The sequence below is a fragment of the Podarcis pityusensis genome (genome assembly GCF_964106645.2).
Source record: "Podarcis pityusensis genome assembly, chromosome: 4".
In the NCBI taxonomy this organism is placed as follows: Eukaryota; Metazoa; Chordata; class Lepidosauria; order Squamata; family Lacertidae; genus Podarcis; species Podarcis pityusensis.
In genome coordinates, this window is record NC_138027.1 from 84,979,318 (window position 1) to 85,002,501 (window position 23,184).

General features: G+C 42.6%; 2 protein-coding genes across 2 annotated transcripts in view; one reads left to right on the plus strand and one right to left on the minus strand.

Annotated features, from left to right (window-relative positions):
- The window catches only part of UBAC2 (UBA domain containing 2), a 78,215-nt gene that overhangs the window by 46,640 nt on the left and 8,391 nt on the right, over nt 1-23,184 (minus strand). The window contains exons 3-4 of the mRNA XM_081003238.1: nt 20,527-20,646; nt 20,098-20,204 (exon numbers count right to left, since the gene is read on the minus strand). Of these exons, the coding sequence (XP_080859364.1) occupies nt 20,098-20,204; nt 20,527-20,646 (227 nt within the window). The remainder of the gene's footprint in view (nt 1-20,097; nt 20,205-20,526; nt 20,647-23,184) is intronic.
- GPR18 (G protein-coupled receptor 18) lies at nt 9,516-18,012 on the plus strand. Its single transcript, XM_081003802.1, has 2 exons — nt 9,516-9,889; nt 16,540-18,012. Exon 2 carries the CDS (start codon nt 16,587-16,589, stop codon nt 17,547-17,549), a length of 963 nt encoding a protein of 320 aa, XP_080859928.1. The 5' UTR covers nt 9,516-9,889; nt 16,540-16,586; the 3' UTR covers nt 17,550-18,012.

Here is a 23,184-nt window from a genome sequence, read left to right on the forward strand (position 1 = left end):
TGTTCTAAGTGTGCCCTTGCCACATGCAGCTTTTATTTGTATAAAAAGAAAGCATTTATTTTTTTTAATCTGCCATCTAGTTGAAAATGTCATAGCCCTAGTAATTACTGGTATGTTATCCCCTGAACCAAGTTCTCTCATACAGAAGATGAGAAACCAGCACAGGAACACCATCTCTCCTGCTCCTCTTCTCAAAAAACCATGGTTCTCATATCTTCCATGACCAGACATGATATTAGTGTCAGCAGCAAAAGAGCCAATTGCGCTACTGGACTGGATAGTTGGTCCCTGACACTGACAATAATAATAATAATAATAATAATAATAATAATAACAATAATAAATTTTATTTATATCCCGCCCTCCCCAGCCGAAGCCGGGCTCAGAGCGGCTAACAACACTAAAATAGTGCAACATTATAAAAACATTATAAAAATTAATTAAAATCAAAATTGATGGCAACCATAAACTAAAGTTTTGTAAAGATTGCCAAAGGAGGGAGTCAGGCTGCGCCCTGACCAAAGGCCTGGTGGAACAGCTCTGTCTTGCAGGCCCTGCAGAAAGATGTCAAGTCCTGCAGGGCCCTGGTCTCTTGTGACAGAGCGTTCCACCAGGTTGGAGCCGCAGCCGAAAAAGCCCTGGCTCTAGTTGAGGCCAGCCTAACCTCTCTGTGGCCTGGGACCTTCAAGATGTTTTTATTTGAAGACCGTAAGTTCCTCTGTGGGGCATACCAGGAGAGGCGGTCCCGTAGGTATGAGGGTCCTAGGCCGTATAGGGCTTTGAAGGTTAAAACCAGCACCTTAAACCTGATTCTGTACTCCACCGGGAGCCAGTGCAGCTGGTATAGCACCGGGTGAATGTGATCTCGCAGCGAAGACCCCGTAAGGAGTCTCGCTGCGGCATTCTGCACCCGCTGGAATTTCTGGCAGAGATAGGGGCAGAATTCCATACAGGCCCCTTGTACTGCATCCTACAGGTCTTTTCGGTCTTTTTCTGAGCTCTAAAGAACAATGTGCAAACACATATTAGTTCTAGCTTTAGCTGTGTTATACATAACACTACATTTGGAATTTATAAAAGTGAGTAGGCAGAACTCACATATTGTGAAATACGATTTCACAATATTTGTACAACTAGGTCTGTGACCTCAATGGAACCTATTGTTTAGTTTGACTAGTATCAAAAACATTTTGAGACATGGAATCGTGTTTAGGAAGAAAGAAAAGGGAAAAAAAATGCAAGTCCTCACTCTTTGGAGTCAACCTATTATCTTGAAATACATTTAAGAATAACCTGCAGTACAAACTCCAACCTAAACAGCACACTTTTGGAAAAGTTATTTGTATATATATTTCCCACTCGGATAAAAACAAACCAATGTTTCAATTGCAAAGCTGATGAAATTTCTATACCGTCCGCTAAGCAAACTTTTTTAGAAAACTAATAGATTAAGGTCAATACACATCTGTATGTGCTTATACAAGTTACCAAGGCAAGGCAGAGACACAACATGTGGTTTATGTTTTGAAATGCTTTCTCAGAATAGCCCGAAAACTTCCTCCCAAGAATCTTTCGCAACATGATATCCATCAGTAACAAACAAGAAAAGGAAGCGAAGGTACTCCTGGCAAGACACCTTTCTTATTTGATTTGCCACCTTGCTGCTTCTAACCGCATTAAGCACTTTTTGTGTGGTGACAATATTGATTGGAAGTGATACTGAGGTTTTTCAAGGTGCTGAACCAGTCCTGCCATGCAGCTACTTGTTGCAATTGCCAAATTTTGTACGAACCTTTTCATTTTGAAAAGCATTTCTCCTAAGGCAATGGCAAGAAAACACATCACCAAGTATGAAACAAAATTTTAAAAAGAAAATGAAGTCAAAACTTTTCTAAGACAAAAAAACCTCCCTTATTTCCGTGAGCAGCTGTCATAGTTTTACGTCTACAACGAATTCAAAAAGCCATTCTCTGCACAAAGAAAAGGGGAAATAATCATAGTTTTACTGCAAAAAATAGGCAGGACTCACACAAGGGCCTTTCAAAAGAGCCTTGCAGTTAAGAGGAAGTTTGCCCTTATCTTCCTTGATGTTGCTGCATGGAGTGGTAAAACAAACAAACGTAAGTGGGCTTGCTCAGATGCTGGGCCTCTGGCAATTGCCCTAGGATGCAAGGTGATCTTTTATTCATTTATTTAATAAAATGTATACACTGCTTGATTGTAAAAACAACAACACACCACAAAGCAGTTTACAAAAGGATAAAACAAATAAAATAATAATAATAATAATAATAATAATAATAATAATAATTTATTTATACCCCACCCTTCTGGCTGAGTCTCCCCAGCTACTCTGGGCAACTCCCAATCAAATGTTAAAAACAATAGAGCATTAAATATTAAAAACTTCCCTAAGCAAGGCTGCCTTCAGATGTCTTTTAAAGATAAGATGACTGCTTATTTCCTTCACATCTGAAGGGAGGGTGTTCCACAGGGTGGGCGCCACTACTGAGAAGGCCCTCTGTCTGGTTCCCAGTAATCTCACTTCTCGCAAAGGGGGAACCGCCAGAAGGCCCTCGGCGCTGGACCTCAGTGTCCGGGCTGAACGATGGGGGTGGAGACGCTCCTTCAGGTATACATGACCGAGGCCATTTAGGGCTTTAAAGGTCAGCACCAACACTTTGAATTGTGCTCAGAAACATCACCAGTCTAGCTGCCGCATTCTGGATTAATTGCAGTTTCCGGGTCACCTTCAAAGGTAGCCCCACGTAGAGTGCATTGCAGTAGTCCAAGCGGGAGATAACTAGAGCATGCACCTCTCTGGCGAGACAGTCTGCGGGCAGGTAGGGTCTTAGCCTGCGTACCAGGTGGAGCTGGTAGACAGCCATCCTGGACACAGAATTAACCTGCGCCTCCATGGACAGCTGTGAGTCCAAAACGACTCCCAGGCTGCGCACCTGGTCCTTCAGGGGCGCAGTTACCCCATTCAGGACCGGGGGGGGGGAATACAACAATAGTTTAAAACATGCAAAAAAAATTGTAAAAAAAAATACAACAATAGCTTAAAACATGCAAAAAGTTAAAATACTAATGATGCACACATGTCCTCTTCATGTGGTCAAATCTGCTCACTGGAACGGGGCCTGTATCAATGCTATGTTGGATGGCACTAGCAAAAGTGTTTTACTCATTATGGCAAAGAGAAGACAAGATACTGTGAAGCAGCCTTGGGAGATAATAAACTGTCACATACTGGTCTGCTTCTCTCCAAACAAACCACAAACGGAAGCCAAGGTCCGTTCCAGTATGCTGCTGATTCACTAAGTCATAAACCATAAGCTGCCATGACATGTGAACCAGTCCACAAAATCCAGGGTTCAAAGGGTATTTGAACCTGGGTTCCCATGTCTAAGCCCCAAGATTTGTCTAGCTGATGAAATGTCACTTTCTTGAAGCCCTACCATATCAGAGTAAGGCATCAAGGTACTTTTGCAAGATATTGCATCATCCATGTAGACATTTGAGAGGGTGGTGGGAAGAAAAGAACTTGTGATTTTTAAAAAGAAAAGGCTTTTGTAAGCCTACAGCTAGGAGTAGTTTTATGAATAGTTTCACGGATATCAACAGTTTCAACAGCTATGCCAAAGTCACACAACAGTTTGCAACCCATAAAGTCGAATGCAGGTCAACAGCTGTGTAGACAGTCAACCAAGTGGTTGATAAGGTTTTGGGGGGTGTTGTCAGCAGTATGCTGATGACACACAGCTCTATTCTCCTTTACATCTGCAGGCGTGGCAGTGGATGTGCTGGACCGGTGTCTTGCCTCGGTAATGGACTGGATGAGAGCCAATAAATTGAAGCTCAATCCAGATAAGACAGAGGCACTGTTAGAGGGTGGTTCCCTAGACCAGATGGATGGGAGGCTGCCTGCACTTGAGGGATTGACACTCCTTCTTAAGAAGCAGGTACGTAGCTCTGGAGTGCTCCTGGATCCACGGCTGTTGCTTGAGGCCCAGGTGGCGCTGTGTGCCTTCTGTCAGCTTCAACTCATAATAATAATAATAATAATAATAATAATAATAATAATAATTTATACCCCGCCCTCCCCAGCCAAGGCCAGGCTCAGGGCGGCTGACAAGCAATAATAAAAACAAGTTGAATGAATACAACTTAAAAACAAGATTAAAATACAACATTAAAATATTAAAATGCAGCCTCATCACAGGAGGAGAAAGGAAAAAGAAAAAAAGAAAAAAGAAAAAGGGGGAGGGAATCAAATTGGCTCCAAGCCAAAGGCCAGGCGGAACAACTCTATCTTACAGGCCCTGCAAAAAGAAATCAGATCCTGCAGGGCCCTGGTCTCATGAGGCAGAGCGTTCCACCAGGCCGGAGCCAGAGTTGAAAAGGCCCTGGCTCTGGTTGAAGCTAATCTAACTTCCTTAGGGCCCAGGACCACTAGGGTGTTGCTATTTATGGACCTTGAGGCTCTCCGTGGGGCATACCGGGAGAGGCGGTCCCATAGGTACGAGGGTTCTAGGCCGTGAAGGGCTTTAAAGGTCAAAACCAACACCTTAAATCTGACCCTGTACTCCACCGGGAGCCAGTGCAGCTGGAAAAGCACTGGGTGAATATGCTCCCATGGCAGAGACCCCGTGAGGAGCCTTGCTGCTGCATTCTGCACCTGCTGGAGTTTCTGGGGCAGCTTCAAGGGTAGCCCCGTGTAGAGCGAATTAGAGTAGTCAGGCCTGGAGGTGACCATCGCATGGATCACTGGGATCATGGCCCAGCTACACCCCTATCTGGACAAGGGTAGCCTAACTTCCGTGGCCTATGCTTTGGTCACCTCTAGGTGGATTATTGCAATGCGTTATACATGGGGCTGCCTCTGAAGATGCTTCAGAAACTTCAGCTGCTGCAAAATTTGATGGCCAGGTTGCTCACTGGACCAAGACGGTTTGAGCATATAACATCAATCCTGGCCCGACTACACCATGTGCCAATTAGTTTCCAAGCCCAATTCAAAGTGCTGGTGCTGACCTTTGCAGTCTTACATGGTTCAAGACCTCAATCCTTTAAGGACTGCCTCTTCCCATACAAACTGACCTGGACCCCGTGCTTGTCATTTAAGGCCCTTCTCTATGTCCTCCATCCCCAAGAGGTTTGGAGGGTGACAAAACGAGAACCAGATTTTTCTGTGATGGTTCCCCATCTGTGGAGTGCTCTCTCCAGAGAGGCTTGCTAGCACCTTCATTACATGTCTTCTGGCGCCAGGCGAAAACATTCTTCTTTACTCAGGCCTTTGGCCGTTAAATAATCTATGGCCTGTTCAATGTTGGGAGGGGGGCTGTTATTATGATATTTTTTAAAATTATGCTGTGTATTATTGTGCTCTGTATTTTTAAAAAATTATGCTGCGTAAATTATGTTCCTAATGTTGTGCACCACCCTGGGATATTTGGCTAAAGGGTGATATATAAATCAAATACATAAATCTCCTGTATTTACTATCTGTGCAAGGCTGCAAAAACAAAGAGAATTTTCAAGGATCTGACATACCACAATATTCAGGGGTATAGACTGGATCTGGTTTTGTGGGTCACAAGCTGTGCAGGCTATGTAAAAACAAGTTAGTCCCTAGATATAGTAGGAAGCCTGCACAACTTATTGCTGAACAAGCCAAACACAAGCCACCAGCTATTTATTTGGCATGCCAGGAGGTTGACACTCACACATGACCATGGCAGTTTTTACAATCCTAAGCATGCAGAAAAAACCAGTATGTTAATGAAGTTTGTGGGCTGCATTTGGCTTGATGGATCACATATTGTAAGGACTGATCTCTTATGTCAGAGTTAAGACATATGCCACCAGCAAGTCAAAATACTGTATTCCATGACTGCTCTGTAGCAATAATAGATACTGAACAGTAGAGGGCAATACAGTTACATCAATAACTCTAGCCTTTTGAAGGCAAGGCGAATAAATACAACTAAGATAAAGCATGGGCATACAGAACGATATTTAAGGAAACAGGCTAAATACAATGGAATGAATCATTCGGAGTGTTGCTAATATCCAAACATAACAACAGCACATGAATGCTATACTCATGGTCCCTCACAAAGATGACCTAGCGTTCTATATAGAATCAACAATTTCACATGGAATTATTAGGGAACTTGTCACATCCACCATAAATACTTTCAGTCTCAAACCAATACTAAGCATTGCCCAAGCACTAACAATAATTCTACTTCTTGATTACTTAATTTTAAGAAAAGCCCCTAAGGTCTTGCGGCTTTGTAAGTACCGATTGTCATCTTTCTGAAATCTCAGCAGCCTAAAAAAGTATGCATTTGTGTCACACTGGAGCCAAAGTCCAAACCTCTACACTAGTGCTTAGTGCTTGAGGGGATGTATTTGGGCTTTGTGTTGTTTTCCCCTCAATTATTACTTCCTCGTCCTCTGAAAGTTCCAGAAACCTGAAGTCTGTTGTGGACATGTGTGGACATGTACAGTGGTACTTCGGGTGAAGAACGTAATTCGTTCTGGAGGTCTGTTCTTAAGCTGAAACTGTTCTCAACCTGAGGTACCACTTTAGCTAATGGGGCCTCCCTCTGCCGCCACACGATTTCTGTTCTCATCCTGAAGCAAAGTTCTTAACCTGAGGTACTATTTCTGGGTTAGCAGAGTCTGTAACCTGAGGTACCACTGTACTCATGTATTTATTCACATATGCATGCAAACATTTTTTTAAAAGGCTATCTTGGAACAGTGCCATAATGAACCTTTACCAAAGACAATTTTCTCTCCTCTCCTTCTCACCCACTCTCCAGCAGCCACTACCCAAGGGAAGAGGCCGGCAGCGGCAGCCATGGAGAGACCATGGAGAGGCAACAGGATGCTCTATTGCAGTTGCCACCGCCATGGCAGCTGCCCAGGACAAGCACTGGGTTTTCCTCCTTCCCAAGCTCAGCACTGGCGGTGCTAGTGGGGGGGGGGACTGGGACATTCCGGGATCAAATCAGAAGCCGGTTTGGCTTTTGAAATTCTGGGACTGTCCCTGGAAAACAGGGACATTTGAGGGTATGCCACACATGAGCGCTTGCATGAAAATTCAAAGTTAAGAGTGAGCCCAAAGCACAGGAGAGCCAAGTACAAAAACTTCACATACCAATTTATCTGCAGGATTTCTAAAATCTGCCTGCTCTTACTTGCTTACTGCCTCCCCACTCCATAGTCTCTGGTAATAACCTCAATTTCCTGAGCAGCTACAGCCTGGTTCCCAATCGAGCATTGCTTATAAAGCAAATAAGGTAAAGGTAAAGGGACCCCTGACCATTAGGTCCAGTAGTGGCCGACTCTGGGGTTGTGATGCTCATCTCGCTTTACTGGCCAAGGGAGCCGGTGTACAGCTTCCGAGTCATGTGGCCAACATAACTAAGCTGCTTCTGGCGAACCAGGGCAGCGCACAGAAACTCCATTTACCTTCCCGCCAGAGCAGTACCTATTTATCTACTTGCACTGTGACGTGCTTTCGAACTGCTAGGTTGGCAGGAGCAGGGACTGAGCAACGGGAGCTTACCCCGTTGCGGGGATTCGAACCACCAACCTTCTGATCGGCAAGTCCTAGGCTCTGTGGTTTAACCCACAGCGCCACCCGCGTCCCTATAAAGCAAATAGGCAATAGCAAATGAGGCATCAGTCACCAGTATGCTGAAAAGTGTACATCATTCTGCAGACCAAACTGCTAATAGGTGGTAGAATGCGCCTGAGACAGGGATGTAGCTCAGTATTTTACATGGAGAAGGTCACAGGTGCAATTCCTGGTGTCTCTAGGTAGGACTCAGGAAAGACTGCTGCCAAAAATCCTGGAGAGCTGCTGCCATTCAGTGTCAACCATGCTAAGCTAGATAAGCCAATAGCCTAGCAGTCAATGGTTTCCAACCTTTTTGAGTCCCCTGCTCCCCTGACCAAGTACATTCTTTCTGCGGCACCCCTGAGGGGCTCAGGGGCCCAGTTATGTCACCCCTTGCCTGCCGGGCTGGCAGCCTCTTGCCTTTTTTCAAACACCATCCCCTTGTGGAGTGTTCCCTCAGCCTCCTCTCCTCTCCTTGGGAGTCCTCAGGGCAGCTTCTGCTGCAACAAACAGCTGTGCAAACCTTTGGGAAGCAGAGATGTGAGAGGACATCAGAGAAGGGAGGGAAGGAAAGAGGGACAGAGGCCAGTGTTGTCTGCGGCAGGCACCCCTGGCCATCGCTCAAGGCAGATTTCTAATGACAACTAGGGCATTTCGGGAAATGTCGTTTCACTATGCTGGGAAAACAGCAACTTATTTTACAGTAATTTACAACTGGGATTGATTGTGTCAACATCCCATTTCATACCACTGTTCTATAGCGGAACTAGGGCTTCAAAAGAGTGGCTGGGGAAGTCCAGCCAGATGGGCGGGGTATAAATAATAAATTGTTGTTGTTGTTGTTGTTGTTGTTGTTACAAAAGGATTGTCTTCTTTCTCCACTGGAAAATTCTCCAGAATACACAGGACCACATCAGGTTCCATCCGTCTCTGAGGGTAGGACGTCTGAATGCCATTAATAATTCTCCCTCATTTTCTCTCAACCAACGCTGTGCAGCCCATGGCATTCTCTTTCCTTCTTTCATATACAGTCATACCTCGGGTTACAGACGCTTCAGGTTGTGTTTTTTTGGATTACGGACTGCCAAAACCCAGAAGTACCGGAACGGATTACTTCCGGGTTTCAGCGGTCACACATGCGCAGAAGCCCTAACTCACTCTTTGCGCATGCATAGAAGTGCTGAATCGCAACACGCGCGTGCACAGATGCGCCGCTGCGGGTTGCGAACATGCATCCCACACGGATCACGTTCGCAACCCGAGCGTCCACTGTATATGTGCCATGCATTTCACTGTACAGTGGTACCTCGGGTTACATACGCTTCAGGTTACAGACTCCACTAACCGAGAAATAGTACCTCGGGTTAAGAACTTTGCTTCAGGATGAGAACAGAAATCGTGCTCCGGTGGCGCGGCGGCAGCAGGAAGCCCCATTAGCTAAAGTGGTGCTTCAGGTTAAGAACAGTTTCAGGTTAAGAACGGACCTCGGGAACAAATTAAGTATTTAACCCGAGGTACCACTGTATTGTATTAGGTCAACTGACAGCAAATCTTCATGAAGAGTTTAATGTTGCTATTATGTGATGAAATGTAGTCCTCAATCCTGTTAGTTACAACTTTCATAGTAATCACCAGTAGGAGAATTAGTTATCATTAGGATTTACTAGGAATGAAAGGGAAGTGCTAAAAACCTAACCTCTGCATTCACAACGTGCTTTCGATTTTGAAAAGAAGGGTTACAAATGACATGCGCAAGGGGATTTCCACAGGAGCACAGAGTTAAAGCATAATGATTTATCAGAAACTCCCTGCCCTATGAAAATAAATAAAATGTATGCTTATAATATACAGCCATTACAACAATAAATGTGAACATGTTTATTTCTTTACAGTACTTCAGCCATATGAATGCTTTATGTTTATGCCATGATTCAATTTAATTTAATTTAAGGGTAGGAAAGCAGAAAAACCACACTCTAGCAGACAGGAGGAAATATTTGGTAAGCTGACATATGTAACAAGAACGAAACGTGCCTTGTTTATACACCTATAGATTATTCACAGTATTTTTTATTGGAGAAAATCTATATAACCAATCAGGGAACTAGTTGCATTATTTCATTTCCTGACTGTAAATGAGGGCTTCTATTTTAGTAAACGGAAGTTATTAAAAAGACAAGAGCTCCAAATCTTTTGCAGATCAGAGAGTACAAAGAAGGCATCTCTAAAAGAAGAGCAAAGTGCAAACAGGTAGGAAATGTGATTAATTGTCCATCTCCGTTTGTGCTATCAACCGTTTTAAAATATCTACATATACAAATATACAGATTCTAAAGCAGCAAAATAAAATTGAATGCCACCACTGTTTAAAGCTTTTAACACTAATACTTCAGTATTGCAATGTAAGTGATTTTTAACTTTCTGAACTACATGCAATTTTTCAAAATCCCTGCAGTTTTTTATCAAATAACTAGAATGAAAGACTGACAACATAAAGACCATCTCTATAACAAAGGGAGGACTGTTCCCGCATTTCTGAAATAATGAATACGCTATACTTACAATATCCTCAGTTAATTTAAATTCAGAGGCATTGAGAAATACAAAGAATTGCTGAAAAATTGAGTTTTTCCTGTAGAATTAAGCAAACGAAAGGATAAACCAAAGCAAACTCAGGATATATATATATGCCATATTTATGATCCAAAGACTTACTTTAGGCACACCTAAGGCACTGCACACACTCTGTGGGGTTTCTACTTTCTTATTTTTGGACAGATTTCCATGTAATGCTGCAATCTCCTTTGAAAGTCAACTCAGCTCCAAACATTACCAGCCACATTTCATAGGGGCAAGCTACTTTAAAAAAAATACAAGCCTCGCACCCCCTGTTGCAAGGTTATTTAGATCCAAACCCATGTTGTGTTATGTTGTATTATAACAGAATTGTTACTAAAAGTACTTATACCAGCCTAACTTTAAACTACTAAACATTAATGTTGTGACCATTTTCACATTATCTTTAAGGTTAGGTTTATAAATAAGCAAATTAAAATAAGCCGCTGGGAAAGAGGTTTTTTGATTGAGCCAATTATTCAGTTACAGCAGCTAAATGTTTTTACCACTAAACATAGCAAATGGTTCCAAATTCTGAGGTCCTCTATGCCCAAAATACAATTCTAAATGTGCAGTCCTTTTGGGGTTTGTTTTTTTAAAGTCACTTGCCTGGTAGCCCTCGTAAACAAGATCTGCCTGATGAGAAATCCATTTTTTTGTTGTCGTTCAGTCAACCAGTGTGCCACAAACTACCCCATGTATCTCCGATCAAGTAGATCACTAAAAATGTTAAATTTGCCCAACAGCTGCCCTTTCCAGACTTCTTCCTTACATTTTCTCGACTTCATGCACCAAAATGGTGACAAATCGACCAGCCAAGAATAAACCTTGGCTACAATTCTGTTGGCGAACCACAAACTTGGGGTTGGGTGATACTCAAAGCCAAACCTCAGCTTGGCTCAGTGTGGGATGGGAACAAAAGGAACCAAGGAAGAGCAAAGCAGATGGGAGCACTTTTCTGGGAGCCCACACATTCACACGGCCCAGTAAGCCATGGTTTGGCTTACTGTGCATTGCGAATCTGGCCAGACTGTGCTATATGATCTATCTAAAATTCCAGAGGTATGGTATATATACAAAGGTAAAGTACTGAGAGATAAGCAGCAGTAGTTCATGGCTGGCAAAGTCTTCTCTTACTAAAGTGAACAGGTTTAGCCATAGTTCAGTGGCAGAGCGCATGTTCTGGTTGCCAAATGCCTTCAACGTTCCAGCTTCAATTTCTGGCATCTCCAGGTAGGGCTGGGAGACACTTCTCTCTGAATCCCTAGAGAGCCATTGCCACTTGGTATAGATGCTACTGAGCATGATGCGCCAATGGTTTGACTCCCATGGATGGGGAACCTGTGGCTCTCTAGATTTTAATGGGTGACCAATGGTCAGGGATGATGGAAACTGTAGTCCAACAATGCCTTGAGGGCCACAGTTTAGCCACTCCTTCGTTAAATTTAAGTTTTATACTGAGAAACAAGGAAGTGGTCCCCTCCAACATGAAAGCAATGTTTCTGAGGTTGGAAGCCAGTGTTGCTTTCTAACTACATCTGGGCTAAGCAATCAGTTCTGAGCATGTACTTGTAACATGTTGTGGTAACAAATATATTCCAAATTTCATCTAAGCAAACTAATTTTTTTTTAGTTGGGCATGTTTTTTCTTTCATTTCTAACACACTTAGTATTTAAGCCTTTCTTCCTATTCATATAAATAACTAGATGTCGAAATGTTATATCATTTCCCAGCTTGCTTTTATTCTCACAAATTTACAACACCATCATGAAAATTTTCATTCAGAAGTTCATCGGTGTTCAATAGGGCTTGTTTCAAGCTAAGCGCATAAAAGACTCCAACCCTAAATTACCAAAACCACTTCTGTTGTTTAGTCTACACTAAGGCTCATAGGCTAAAGGGAACTAGAAAGCCTTAACACACAGCTGCAAACTTTAGTTTGCTTTCATTTCCAAGGTTCTATTGACCTAGGAAACCTAAATAATCCAGTGGACAATGGCAAGATAAATTGGTTATCATGTGTCCTAGTCTACACATGCCACCGATTACAGATGAACAGGAGGAACATGTGTTTGGGTTTTTAACCAAGGATTTTGGTGTACTAGGGTAAACTAGGTCTCTTGGTGATGGGTATTAGGGATGAAATATTAGTCATGTAAGGGGGAAAGGGGCTGTGGATCAAGAGGTTCTCTGGAACTTGGGGAAAACAATGCCCTTCCAGGCCCCTTGAGCCTTGCATGTTATGAGGCTTTTGGGGTGAAGACTTGGGGGAGGAACACGAGGCTCTTGGAACCCTGACTAAAATCACGTACAAATTATAAAGATGGAGGGGGGGAGGAGCAGAACCTGACTATATCCCTGAAGAACCAAGCACAGTTTTTCCATCTGGATCCCGTCTTAAGGGTTTGGTCATATGAAAGAGGGATTTTCCTAGACTGAAGAATGGGAAGGGTATCTAAAGCAGTCATGAGTAGGTAGTCTGTGGGGTGCAGTATTATGTTAGCATAAATTGGGTGATGGTCTCTAACCTTGATGGGTACTGATGTGTTTACCAGTTCCTGGCATAATGCTTCATGCATGGTGCTTTTCCTAGGCAGGCCTCTAAAACCAATCAAGAGGTGTTCTGTAATAGTTTGATCGCTGTAGGAACCAGGCTGGGAGGAAGACACTTGCATATTCCGGAGGTCTCACACACTTCTTTGCATAACAAGTGAGAGTCATTCCGGTTGCTAAAGAATGATATTATCCTGGTGCTCTTAGCCAAAGCTAAGTTTAGTTTCTCAAACAAAAATTGAGATTTCTAAAGTCATGGTGCGAATGAACATTCAAAATGGTAGTGGGACCTCAGTAACAAATTTGGATCTAGAATATGCTGTGATCTAGATCATGTTAGATATGCTGTGTTAACGCCAATTAGCTATTTTCCCTGCTTTCTGATCTAAGTTGAGGATCCCATCCAAACTGTACTAAACAAAGAATACAGCAGCTTCTTGACAGTATTATGTGGTCTCCATGTCAGCTACTCGTGGTGGCTTAAGCCAATGTCACTGCAACAGCCTCATGTATGTGATGCTAAGCTAACTGACTGGTGGTCTAAATTCCATTATAGCAGGTTTGTAAATAATCAATTGCTCATTCACCTGTGATGAGTAAGAACCTCCTCCAGCGTACTAGGCAGGAAGCTTAACAAAATGTCACATTTTAAAGGGCAGCACAAGTTACTTTCATAGGTGGGGGGAAGGTAGGAACGTTAGTAAAAGCTGAGTAGGTTGGTAACTTGCAGACGTATTTGCAAGACTGCATTGCAGCAAGCTACTACAAAATATCTAGTGGTTAGGACTGCATTGCCATAACTAACTTTGTGGTAGCTAAAGGCTCCTTAAGAGACTAGGTTGCCGCATGCAATTATGTCCCCAACCCATCTTATCTCTCTGTCCTATGTAATGCTTTTGCGTACAGCTGCTGTGCTTCATCTGGACTTTCTGGAACCACAGATTTCAATGCTAACAATGATCAGCTACTGCAGTAGTAGCAAAGACTGCAATCTTTGCGAGAAATGTGCAAGTGTCAAAACCAGTGGCACCCGCCACTTCTGCACATGAAAACACACACACAGCAGAGGCAGCTCAAAAGCACAGCTGCTCAGAAGACGAAGTGAGACCAAATGTTTTCTCATTCAGCCACAAAAACAGGGAGGGTGTGGGGAGCTGCAAAGCAACAGGCACTGGCAACCCACCCAAGAGACTGAAAGAAAGTAAAAAGACTCTCTTTTACCACGTTCAGAACTTCCTCTTTCAAATTATCTGCTGCCAAAAGACTGCAGAGTTTTTCAGTCTACTTCCCTCTACTTTCACCACATCTTCTTATTTCAGATATGAGCATACTGGAGGAGGAGGGGGATATGGTCATTCTTTGACATGAGTAACGATGCATAAATACGTGGTTCAGAGTTTGCCACTTACAGCAAATAAAAGGAGTTTGCATTAACACATTGCGTATGAAAAAATCCACTGAATATTCAGGAAATATTTTTGTCTGTTGATAATTCTGCAATATTAGTAAATACCAAACAATTGCTCTTGCACGACAACCTACTCTTTATGGCAACAACAACACAGTCAATAATTTGTGAAATGCTCAGCATTTCTCTGTAACGAGGGTGCGGGATCATGGACTAATGATGAACCGCCTGCTGGTGCCTGGAATTTCTGCAAATAATAATAATAATAATAATAATAATAATAATAATAATGCTAAACTAGGCCAGCCCTGGTCTGATTCAAGTCAATGCATTCTTAAGTTCTTAATCAAGAAAGAATGCTTAGACTCACCACAGGACTCACTATGTCAGAGCCAATACAGAAACCATGAAAATGCATTCCGGCTTTGTAGATTCCAGCATGCACTGGGAGAGTCTAGTAAGATTCAAGCAGAGTCTACAAAACTGAAGTTAGTCCACCCTTCCTCTAGTCCCCTTCCTCAGCAAAATTTATCAGCAGGGGGCCAGTCCACTGTCCCTCAGACCTTGTAGGGGGGGCCGGACTATATTTTTTTTGGGGGGGGGAATGAACAAATACCCATGCCCCACAAATAATCCAGAGATGCATTTTAAAAGCACACATTCTACTCATGTAAAAACACTAGGCAGGCCCCACAAATAACCCAGAGATGCATTTTAAATAAAAGGACACATTCTACTCATGTAAAAACACGCTGATTCTCGGACCATCCGCAGGCCAGATTTAGAAGGCAACTGGGCCGGATGCGGCCCCCAGGCCTTAGTTTGCCTACCCATGCTCTACAATATGTTGCTGTTGTTTAGTCGTTTAGTCGTGTCCGACTCTTCATGACCCCATGGACCAGAGCACACCAGGCACTCCTGTCTTCCACTGCCTCCCACAGTTTGGTCAGACTCATGTTTGTAGCTTCGAGAACACTGTCCAACCATCTCGTCCTCTGTCGTCCCCTTCTCCTTCTCTTTCCCAACATCAGGGTCTTTTCCAGGGAGTCTTCTCTTCTCATGAGGTGGCCAAAGTATTGGAGCCTCAGCTTCACAATCTGTCCTTCCAGTGAGCACTCAGGGCCAATTTCCTTAAGAATGGATGCGTTTGATCTTCTTGCAGTCCATGGGACTCTCAAGAGTTTCCTCCAGCACCATAATTCAAAAGCATCAATTCTTCGGTGATCAGCCTTCTTTATGGTCCAGCTCTCACTTCCATACATCACTACTGGGAAAACCATGGCTTTAACTATACGGACCTTTGTTGGCAAGGTGATGCTCTACAATATAGTTATTATAAATTTGCTTCTCTAAAAGCTTGTTTGTGTTTTTTTCTAAACAATATTCATTGGCATGATTTGCACATCACTTTAAACCATAGTTTAAACTATGGTTTAAATGTGGACACACAGCTGATGCACATGCAGATGCTTCACTCCTCTCCCACTCCTGTTGCACTACCAGGAATGAACTAATTATCTGCCTTTTTCAGCATGTTCTGGTCTCACTGATCTCTAGGTAAAAGCCAACCCCCAAAGAAAATTATGTGTATACATAAAATGCGCAAAAGGCTGGTTAGAGAAATAATTGTTCTCCACTGGCCTCCCTTGTAGAGGCTCAACATAGCACGTTCATGTTTATTTTTTCAAAGATATATATGTTTAGTTCTCTAAATCACTTTATAACTATTAAAAAAAGAATGAGCTACCTTCTGATATGAAATTATGTGCTAATTCTTCAGGCTAACAATCATGACTTTCAAACCTTGAAAAAATCATGACTGCAAACCTTGCACAGATCACGGAGGGGAGAAAATAACATTTTATTTTTTTAAAATAAAAGCAGTTAACCTAGAGTTGCTGAATGGAGGTAGAAACTTACTACAGACCATGTTCCTTCTCTCAAACCTTCTACATTTCAGGGGGATGGACTCAATGACCCTCGGGATCCCTCCCAACCCTACAATTCTATGAATAACTGCTTTGCTGTGGCTGACTTCTCTGCCCCGCTCCACCCACCTGCCCATTTGCATTAGCATCAGCATTTTACAGAACTTCAGGGGGTCATTTGTAACTTATAAAGATCTCATGGGTTTATAAACTAAGCTAGCACATCAGTGGTTATGTTCAGCCGAAGTTTAACATGCAGCATTTTAAGAGAAACCACTTTCTCCCCAGTGAAATGCAAGCATGGGACTGCCCGGTTCCAAATGCATCTTCCCCATTGCAAACTGACCTGACTGATTGTGCGACTTAATTTATCATTGATCTGTTTTGTTTTTAGGTATCATGTTGTAAGTTGTGAATAACTACAATCAAAATCTAACTGCAATGTCTGGAAGCGACCATCCTGAAGAGTACAGAATTTCATCGCTTGTCTTCTACAGCTTTATTTTCGCAATTGGCTTATTTGTTAACGTCACGGCTCTCTGGGTCTTCAGCTGTACCACCAAGAAGAGAACAACGATAACTATATACATGATGAACGTTGCATTGCTTGACTTGCTTTTTATATTTTCCTTGCCTTTTCGGATGCTTTACTATGGCAAACGGTCTTGGATCTTTGGAGATGTCTTCTGCCAGGTTCTTAGTGCATTTACAATTTTTTACCCCAGCATCGCTCTATGGCTGCTAGCTTTTATAAGCGTGGATAGATATCTGGCTGTTGTGCAGCCCAAACATGCTAAGGGACTCAAGAACACAACCAAAGCTCTGATAGCCTGCATAGGCCTTTGGATAACGACTCTAGCGACATCTTCTCCACTGTTGTTCTTAGATTCTGATCCAGACAGAACGGCAAACTTCACCACTTGCATTAAGATGATGGATATTATCTACCTAAAGGAAGTCAATGTATTAAATTTTTCTCGACTGATTCTTTTCTTCTTGATCCCTCTATTTATCATGATTGGTTGTTACCTAGTCATCATTCACAGTCTCGTTCGTGGAAGAACTTCCAAGCTGAAACCAAAGGCTAAAGAGAGGTCCATCAGAATTATTGTGACACTGATCGTCCAAGTGCTTGTGTGTTTTGTGCCTTTTCACATCTGTTTTGCATTTCTGATGCTCCAGCATGGACCTGTAAGTTACAACCCTTGGGGAGCATTTACCACCTTTCTCATGAATCTCAGCACATGTCTAGATGTAATTTTGTACTATCTTGTTTCTAAACAATTTCAGGCCCGAGTAATCAGTGTCATGCTTTATCGTAATTATCTTCGAAGCGTACGAAGGAAAAGTATACGATCTGGAAGCATGAGGTCATTAAGTAATATCAACAGTGAGATGATATAAAAAACTGTCAATAAATACTTGAATAGTATTCAACAGAGCACAAGAAAGTATAGCAAAACAAAAGTATAGCAGAACAAACGGAAAATGTCAAAGAAGAAAGAAATAACTATTATTCCTCTCTCAAATGGTATCCACTCTGAAAAAAGAGGTTAGCCTATGTGGACATGCAATGAGACTCCTGCTTATGTAATAAATTCAATTTTATACCTGTTTCCTTATAATTTTATTATCTTTGCTGCTTGGGTGTAAAGATTATGTTACCTTTCTGAAATTACAAAATTTGAAACTTGGTTGAAAACTGTATTATTTCAGTGTTTATAGGAATGCCACACACATGCAAGAGGGGGGAGGCGTGGAAAGGGGGAAACTGTAGAATTCCTTATTTTGAAATAAAAGCCTGTAGAATTCTGTATTTCGAAATCAAGTTTTCACCTGCAATAAACATTTAAGTAATAACAACTGATACTGCCTAATCTGTTATTTGCGCCTGCCAAAATAAGAGCAAGCTGCAAAGACTTCCACACAAGCAAACAAGCATGGAAGCCAGCACTGTGCCCCTGGCTGTAACAAAGTTTGTAATGGTAAAGGGACCCCTGCACTTTGACATGCTTTCGAACTGCTAGGTTGGCAGGAGCTGGGACTGAACAATGGGAGCTCACCCCATCGTGGGGATTCGAACCACCGACCTTCTGATTGGCAAGCCCTAGGCTCTGTGGTTTAGACCACAGCGCCACCAGCATCCCAATTTTCGCTGCTACTACTCCCCAAAAGGTGTCAGTGCTCTCTTTGAACCTACTGCATTTTATAGCTCATTGGCATTTTTTTTTTTACAAGGGTTCTGCTGTTTTACATTCCTGATGCAGCACATAACAACCCTCCCACCCCCCAAGTTGTGGTCCTCTGAGAATTAGAAATAGAAAATTCAGTATACTGTACAGTCAAACCTCGGAACTCGAATGGCTCTGTTCTTGAAAGACTCTCCTCCTGGAAGAGTCTGGGTCTCTTTTTGACTCGCGACAGGACGACGAAGAGTGAGGCCGAGGAGGGGCTGGCGCCGCAGCATATAGGCTGCTGTACACGCCCCCTCGGAGACACCTGGTTGGGTGCCTGCCGATGGGCGTGGGCGCCAGCCAGGTGAGTGGGAGGCAGGGGGCTAACGCCCCCTGCTAGAGGTGGAGCTTGGGTTCCCGCCCACAACGTTTTGCTCCTGAACGCCAAAACCCGGAAGTGCTCCGGTTTTCAAATGTTCCTCAGAAGTCGAACGGCTTCTGAGGCATATTTTTCATTTCTCCCCCCACTGACTTTGCAGCCAGCCCAGTGATCCTCGGTTTTTGAACATTTTGGAAGCTGAACAATCTTCCAGAATGGATTACATTCGAAAACCGAGGTTCCACTGTACTTAATATGTGTAGTTTATACTCCCAGCTGTTTTTGAATTGAATAAAAGTACAGTGGTACCTCAGGTTAAGAACGTAATTCGTTCTGTAGGTCTGTTCTTAACCTGAAACTGTTCTTAACCTGAGGTACCACTTTAGCTAATGGGGCCTCCCACTGCTGCCGCACCGCCGGAGCACGATTTCTGTTCTCATCCTGAAGCAAAGTTCTTAACCCGAGGTACTATTTCTGGGTTAGCGGATTCTGTAACCTGAAGCGTTTGTAACCTTAAGCATCTGTAACCCGAGCTACCACTGTACTTACAAACTTACACAAAATAAGGCACATGCTATCAATTTTATGTGTCTAAAGTCACACACACATACACACAAATAAAGAAAGACAGCTTTTCAGAAACTCTGAATGGACTTTTTGATGAAATTTGATTTCCATTTCAAAAGTGGCCATGTTCATGAAAACAATTCCTCTTTTTCATATATGTTTGCAGCCATTATCCATCACCTGCTGCCGCCTAGGCTTCCTTTTCTCTTTTTCCCCCCAACTCAAAATAATTTATTCAATAACCCCAATTTAATCAGTGCAGGATCCCAGCCAACTGGGTGCTGTATAATAAAAGTTATGGCAACAAAGTGACATATAGCCAACAAAATTTGGCTATGCGAGGGTATCACTGAGGGCAAACGAAGCATTCCCATTGCTTCACTCTTAATAGCAAGAGGAAAGCAAACACATCCCCAGTGCCCAGATGACCAAGCTAACACTTCTTATCTTACAATACAAGGTTTCCCCCTCAAAGCAATTTCAGTTGTAAGTAGCAAAGTTTATTGCTCATTGGCCAATCAGGCCTTATGTGTACATACATACTAGTATATATAGCTCATGATCAAGAAAGGAACATCAGAACAAGTATCTGCGATGGTGGCTAGTTATAAACTTTCCCTCACAAAATATTAATACATATAATCTTAACACGTTTCAGTTTTGTGTCGGTATGCATGATCAGTTAGTAGAGTGTGGATCAGGATGCTGAGAAGTAACGAATAAAAGAAATGCATTTCCTTATAAGACTTAAAACTGTACTAACTACATCCCTTAAAACCATATTTAAGGTACCCAGAGTTCAGCAAACCCCTTAACAAGCTGCGGTACTTACAATCCCGACGGCAAACTATTGATGGTGAGGCCAAAAGAGTATTCAACAGCTTCTACAAGGAGAAGATCAAACAATACTGACAGCATCCAGGAGCCCAGCAAAAATGACTGAAAAAGAGGAACACAAATGCTCAGAATCACAAACTTAATACATCTTCCCACAGGCTTGAGGTGCACACCGTCTTTAAAAGACTTTTCTAAGGTCTAAAGATGATTTTTAGTTTTCTGGATTTTAGACAGAAGAGAAGAAAGTGGCGAAAGAGATCATAATCCAGAGAGCAAATACCTCAGCTCCCAGCTTTGGTCTACCCAAACCCAGTGATACAATTCCCAGCACCCTTAACACGTTTTGCGCTAAGTATGCCGACAGGGAGGAAGATACAGAGCCTGAAGATGTAAAAACGTGAGAGGAAACAGAACTGGAACTTACAGAAAATTTTCTGCTGCCATATCTTCTTTCAAATATCCTGAAGTTGTAGATGAGCAAGCTGCTACAGAATGTGTCTTTGAGATCAAGACATACTGTTCTCCCACATACAAGTCTCCAAACCTGAAAGTAGCAGAAAACACATGAATATGCATGAATATGTCCCAAATGCCAATTGCTCTTTCGGTAAGATAATTTAAAAGAACAAGTTGCTTATATGAACACGTTTTCAACTTTCGTCTTACAAATTGCATGACAACTCAAGTCACACTAGATACAGTTCCAGTGCACGTACCTAACGTAGCTTGCTCTGTACTTTGAGAACCAATGGTCCATAGCACTATAAAGCCATAATACGTACAAGGCCATAAAATGTTAATAGAGAGCAAAAGAAAACCTTCTAGCAAGGACACTGCTATTGTTGGAACAAGTTATTATCCTGGATCCCCTTTTAAAGACAAACCACAAAAGGAAATAAATGACTGTGTCCGCACTCTGTACCCACAGGGGTTTGCTACAGATATTTCTATCCATAGAACACTGGTCCTGAAAGATCTTCATTGGCTCCCAGTACGTTTCCGAGCACAATTCAAAGTTTTGGTGCTGACCTTTAAAGCCCTAAACGGCCTCGGTCCTATATACCTGAAGGAGCGTCTTCACCCCCATCATCCAGTCTGGACACTGAGGTCCAGCTCCGAGGGCCTTCTCGCAGTTCCCTCGCTGCAAGAAGTGAGGTTACAGGGAACCAGGCAGAGGGCCTTCTCGGTAGTGGCACCTGCCCTGTGGAACGTCCTCCCAGCAGATGTCAAGGCAATAAACAACTATTTTACTTTTAAAAGGCAACTGAAGGTGGCCCTGTTTAGGGATGTTTTTAATGTTTGACGCTGTATTGTTTTTAATATTCGGTTGGAAGCCGCCCAGAGTGGCTGGGGAAACCCAGCCAGATGGGTGGGGTATAAATAAAGAATTATTATTATTATTATTATTATTATTACATCATCATCAACTCTTTTTTTTGTTCCAACAAGATTAAACATCATATACCCATTTCAGATTACGGTCCACATGTCACGGTACAGCTGCAAGGATGTGTCTTGTGGTTCTGTAGGGGGTGGGGATTAGCGTCTTATTTAAAGAGCAAAAATGTCATGCTGGTAGAGAAACACTTCCCTCCACCTGCCTGGTGCTCATCTCTCTGCATTCTTCCCCCAAACATTACTTTCCTTTTTCCAGACTCAGATACTAGGATGCATACTGACAGTGGCCTGGTTAGCATATCATGGAAAGTCAAGCACTGGCTTACTGGGAGCGTCCAAATGTAGCTCAACCAAAGTTTGTAGCTAAGAAGGAGAGAGCTTAACCATAATCTTGTGTTCAGATGATACATTAAGAAAAACCTTGGTTTAGCTGTCCTGCCATAATAGGAGAGGAGAAAAGTGGCTGTAATTTCTCTCTGGAAGCCAGCATTTTCATCCTAAATTATGGTTTGGTGTTATCTAAGAACGTGGACGGTAGAAGACTGTGCATGCCCACATGTACCAAGAGGATTTTCTGGGCTGAATATGCTGTAAATTGCATTCTTTACCCCATTCATTTTAAAAAGGGCAATTTCCATCAAATTTGTATGCATTGTGTGCCATGTGCAATTATGTATCCTCTTTCAAAGGAGAGCTCCAAAAGAAATCAGGCTCACACACAAGCAAGAAGATGCCCGGCAGGCAGAAGTCAACAGGTAAATTTTCCTATAAATTATTTCTATAGTAGGAAACCCCTCACCTGTTGAATTTCTGCTCGCCATGCAAAGAATTCAAGTTTCATGAGCTGTAAACCAGTCGTCTTAATACAGTGGTACCTCGGGTTACATACACTTCAGGTTACATACGCTTCAGGTTACAGACTCCACTAACCCAGAAATAGTGCTTCAGGTTAAGAACTTTGCTTCAGGATGAGAATAGAAATCGTGCTCCGGCGGCACGGCAGCAGCAGGAGGCCCCATTAGCTAAAGTGGTACCTCAGGTTAAGAACAGTTTCAGGTTAAGTACGGACCTCCGGAATGAATTAAGTACTTAACCCAAGGTACCACTGTATAGGTCTTTTGTCAAATTGATTTAGACTGGCAATAATACATTGAGTGCAAAATCAGGCATGGCATTTCAAATTTAGGGTGTGTGTCAAAAGATATTTTAGATTTATAGTGATCAGGGTTCAGATACTCATGATTGGAGTAATTTTTTTTTAAAAAAGTAAGCAGTGTATTCCAATAACATTTGTTGTGGTTACTCAGTCGTTGATCATACCTCCCAATAATAGCAATGCTATCAGCACAGAACAAACAGCCATCATTTCCTCTCCCTCTCGCTTTCTTTTTGAGCAAAAAGGATCTGAGATTTTGACATTCAAGTGTTCCAGCAGCAACAATCTGCTCCCAATAACTCTCTCTTTTCCCCTCACGGGTGAGAAAGCAATTAATCACCTCCCACATTGCTGCTGCGGTCAACAGCCCCCATAACTGCGTTTTCATAAAAATATGCATGAGAAGCAGAGATATGCATACATACATGATCAGTATGTATGCACCCACCCAAGGAAGTCAGAGCAACTGGAGTTCTCGGCAGCTGGGCTCTAGCACTTTACCTCCTTCATCACCACAACTCAGTTTTT

Bases quoted from the DNA above. Each gene is read 5' to 3' on its own strand.
- GPR18 (XM_081003802.1), top strand. From the start codon at position 16,587: ATGTCTGGAAGCGACCATCCTGAAGAGTACAGAATTTCATCGCTTGTC.